Source organism: Lottia gigantea (assembly GCF_000327385.1).
Source record: "Lottia gigantea unplaced genomic scaffold LOTGIsca_153, whole genome shotgun sequence".
In the NCBI taxonomy this organism is placed as follows: Eukaryota; Metazoa; Mollusca; class Gastropoda; family Lottiidae; genus Lottia; species Lottia gigantea.
The window spans coordinates 254,849-258,268 of record NW_008707846.1 but is presented as its reverse complement, the minus strand read 5'-3'; the positions used below and the strand labels follow the sequence as shown (position 1 = coordinate 258,268).

General features: G+C 38.5%; 1 protein-coding gene across 1 annotated transcript in view; it reads right to left on the bottom strand.

Moving 5' to 3' along the window:
- Positions 1-311: 311 nt before the first annotated feature.
- The window catches only part of LOTGIDRAFT_65092 (hypothetical protein), a gene marked incomplete at both ends in the record, with an annotated part of 4,021 nt that continues 912 nt past the window's right edge, over positions 312-3,420 (bottom strand). The window contains one exon of the mRNA XM_009050717.1: positions 312-910. Within this exon, the coding sequence (XP_009048965.1) occupies positions 312-910 (599 nt within the window). The remainder of the gene's footprint in view (positions 911-3,420) is intronic.

The window sequence follows — 3,420 nt, the reverse complement described above, 5'->3', positions numbered from 1 at the left end:
CATGACCGTTAGTGTGCTCGCACCTTTAGCTAATACGGCTTCGGGCAGAATTGACTATTCCTGATTACATGATGGTTTTTAACGCATATAATTATGCTACTTATTTCATTTATACTTTACGCTTTATTTATTTTTTTTACACAGGGGCATGCCAATTCTGTGTTCTATGATATCTGATTAACACGCGGAGCAAGATTTCCTTCAGGTTTAACCTCTGTAGCCCACGTTTGAAGTCATATGAATTCGGGGGCTGGCTGAGCAGCAAACCGGTTGGATATTTTGATAAATGACAGCATATACCGAACTCTATCTCTGAATCGACGATTTAAAGCCCAGTATATAATTGGATTAGCGGCACTGTGGGCGTGACCCAACCATAAAGCGAATGGTAATACAGCAGTAGCAGCATGCCTGGCCGTCAAGTCGACACACAAAGAGAATATATTGTACGGTAGCCAGAACATCATGAATACTACTACTAACACGACTAACACTTTAGCGGCTCGTTTACGAGAGAGTCTTCTGTTATAATAATCAGATCTATCTCTAAGCATTTCATTGGTACATAACGTCTGCCCGACATGCGCATAACACACACTGAGTGTAATCCCAGGAATGACGTACACTATCAACAATAAGAAAACACCATACGACTTCCTGTCCTCTTCTCGGGGCCAGTTTTCAATACAGAACTTCAAACTTGACAATAATGGCAGATCTATCTCGTCCACTTGTCGAATATATATCATTGGTCCCATGAATATTGACGATATGATCCAGATGGTACCAATGATGCCTAAAGCTTGGTTAGGGGAGGTAACCCAACTAACTGAAGCCGGATATTGAATGGAAATGTAACGATCTATTCCCATGGCTGTTAAAGTAAAGATACTGCTGGCAACTACCACTCCTGTAATAAGAATAAATAAAATAATATGAAATGAGTTTTCAGTATTCTGCTTTATAATTGCCTAATGAAGACCGATGACTCATTACCGTGTGTAATGAGCGAAGTTGTACATGGAATGCGATATAAGACTACTCTTTAACTATCTGGGAATCTTGAAGCATAAATAAAAAACCAAATAGATTTGACCTCCAGCACCTCTTGTGACCTTACTCTGGGTAATATTTAGTGTGGTCCACTGTTGTACTAGTGTCTGTTTATAGAAACACCAGATATCACCTAACTTTGTGTAATATCTAGAGGGTGGTCTACTGTTGTACTATTGTCTGTTTATAAAAACACCAAATATCACCTAACTCTGGGTTATATTACAGAGAGTGGTTTACTGTTGTACAAGTGTCTGTTTATAGAAACACCAGATATCAACTCTCTGGGGTATATTCTAGAGAGTGAACATTAGTTCCAGAGAGTGGGCCACTATTGTACTATCGTCTGTTTATAGAAACATCAGATATCACCTAACGTTGGGTTATATAATAGAGCATGATCCACTATTGTACTAATGTCTGTTCAATGGTACACCAGACATCACCTAACCCTGAGTTTTATTCCAGAGAATGGTTCACTACGGTACTTTTTCTGTTGATAGAAACGCCAGACATCACCTAACTCTGGGTTATATCATAGAGTGTGCTCCAGTGTTCTACTAGTGTCTGTTTATAGAAACAACATCACCTTACTCTGGGTTATATTCTTGAAGGTGATAAACTGTACATTTTGTAAACTTATAGAAACAACAGACATCACCTATTCTTAAGTGTGGTCGGCTTTTTTACTTTCATTTGTTGATATTCTAACACTGTTGTACTTTTGTCAGACGGAAATTGTGATCATTCAGTCTAACCTGAATTAATACCCTGGATAAACCACTTTAAAACCAATTTCTAATAGCCTACCTCTTTTGGTTTGGAAAAGACATTCTTTGCTCTCTCCAATTTTAAAGTAGCTGCTAATAATGTTTCGCCAAATTGATGTTTGGATTTCGAGTTTCGTTTTGCGGTTCGGATCGTTAGTACTTGGTTTATCTATTTATATCATCCTCATCAGATTGATGTTTCAGTCGATGTGGCTCATCGATTTTCTAAACTAAATCGATTTCTATTGTTATACACAGTGATTGAATTGAATGGTCTGAATTTTGCAAGTTTTCAAACTGACAAGTATAAATACTTTGTCTGTAAACGTAGTAACGACACAATAATAAGTCTATCTTCTATAATCAACATTTAGTGAAGTCAAGCAGAAACGGACTTCCGATTTCTTTGGGAGGTAACTGTAATAGTCGTCTGTGATTGGTCAATAATTCAGAGCGACATTCTTGAAATAGACACGCAAAGGAATATACATGTCTTTGCAATTATTAATTGAATTGTTTGATCGAGATATATATATGTCGAACAGGTTATTCGGTCACTGGAAAGTCGAGATTACCGGAATACTAGTTAAGAATCTTTTCTCATTACTTTGTTATTCTCGATCACTAAGCCGAGATTAGACTGAAATCTTCTTCTCAGACAAAATTCTAATTCTATCCTATTGTTTATTTTTAGCCCATGGAAGCCACGAGGATGTCTCTTTCGATATGATTTAGGTGGGATAGGCTCCTAATAACTGATAGATTTTGTGACGGTTATCATAAACTTGCTTACTCTTGCTTGGGATACCAAGTTTTCCGAAATTATTATTTGACCCATGTGGAGAATTAAATCATGACTTTCTGCAGCATATGGCGCTTCTGTTTATTGTGCCATCCTAACACAAATTCGACCTGCATCACTGACAAGGGAGAAGGTATTATCTCGACCAATGCCGGGTCCTCGGTTTAATGTCTCACCCTAACCAATAGACGCTTTGTTCATGTAGACCACTCCGACCTGCATCAATGGCACGGGTATACCGGGTTGGAATAACAAATCCCTGACCTTATGGGTCGGACTGTAAACTTATTTATTTCAAGCAAGTTTCGGATTCGCTGAGACACCGCAACTTTCGTTGTACTTTTGAACAAGAAAATGGCGGTATATCAAATTACACCACGTGGGTCGATAATGGGCTGAAATCGGAAGGAATGGCGAAGCCTAATGGCTTTTTTCTCACTGAAATGTCACTTGAAATCATTAAATTATTGCCTTCAGCTTGACCTATTTTCAGACAGCGGTAATAGGTTTCTTCTCTCCTCAAGCATGCTACCAGATTCATTATTGCCCCAGGGTAGCGTAATTAGCTTATTTTTTCCGACATGCTAACGAAGCAGATGACATTTTCAATAGGGTTGGATGAAAATAATAACAGATTTCCTAGAAATTTCAATATGTAATAATAAAATGAAAAACTGCAATGAAATGGAGTTTTATACCCGTTTCAGATCTGTAGCTACAGGGTACAAAGAAGGGGAGAGGGAGGTGCTTGGCAATGCCTCCTAGATAATATGGATTGCCCCCCCCCCCCCCCCC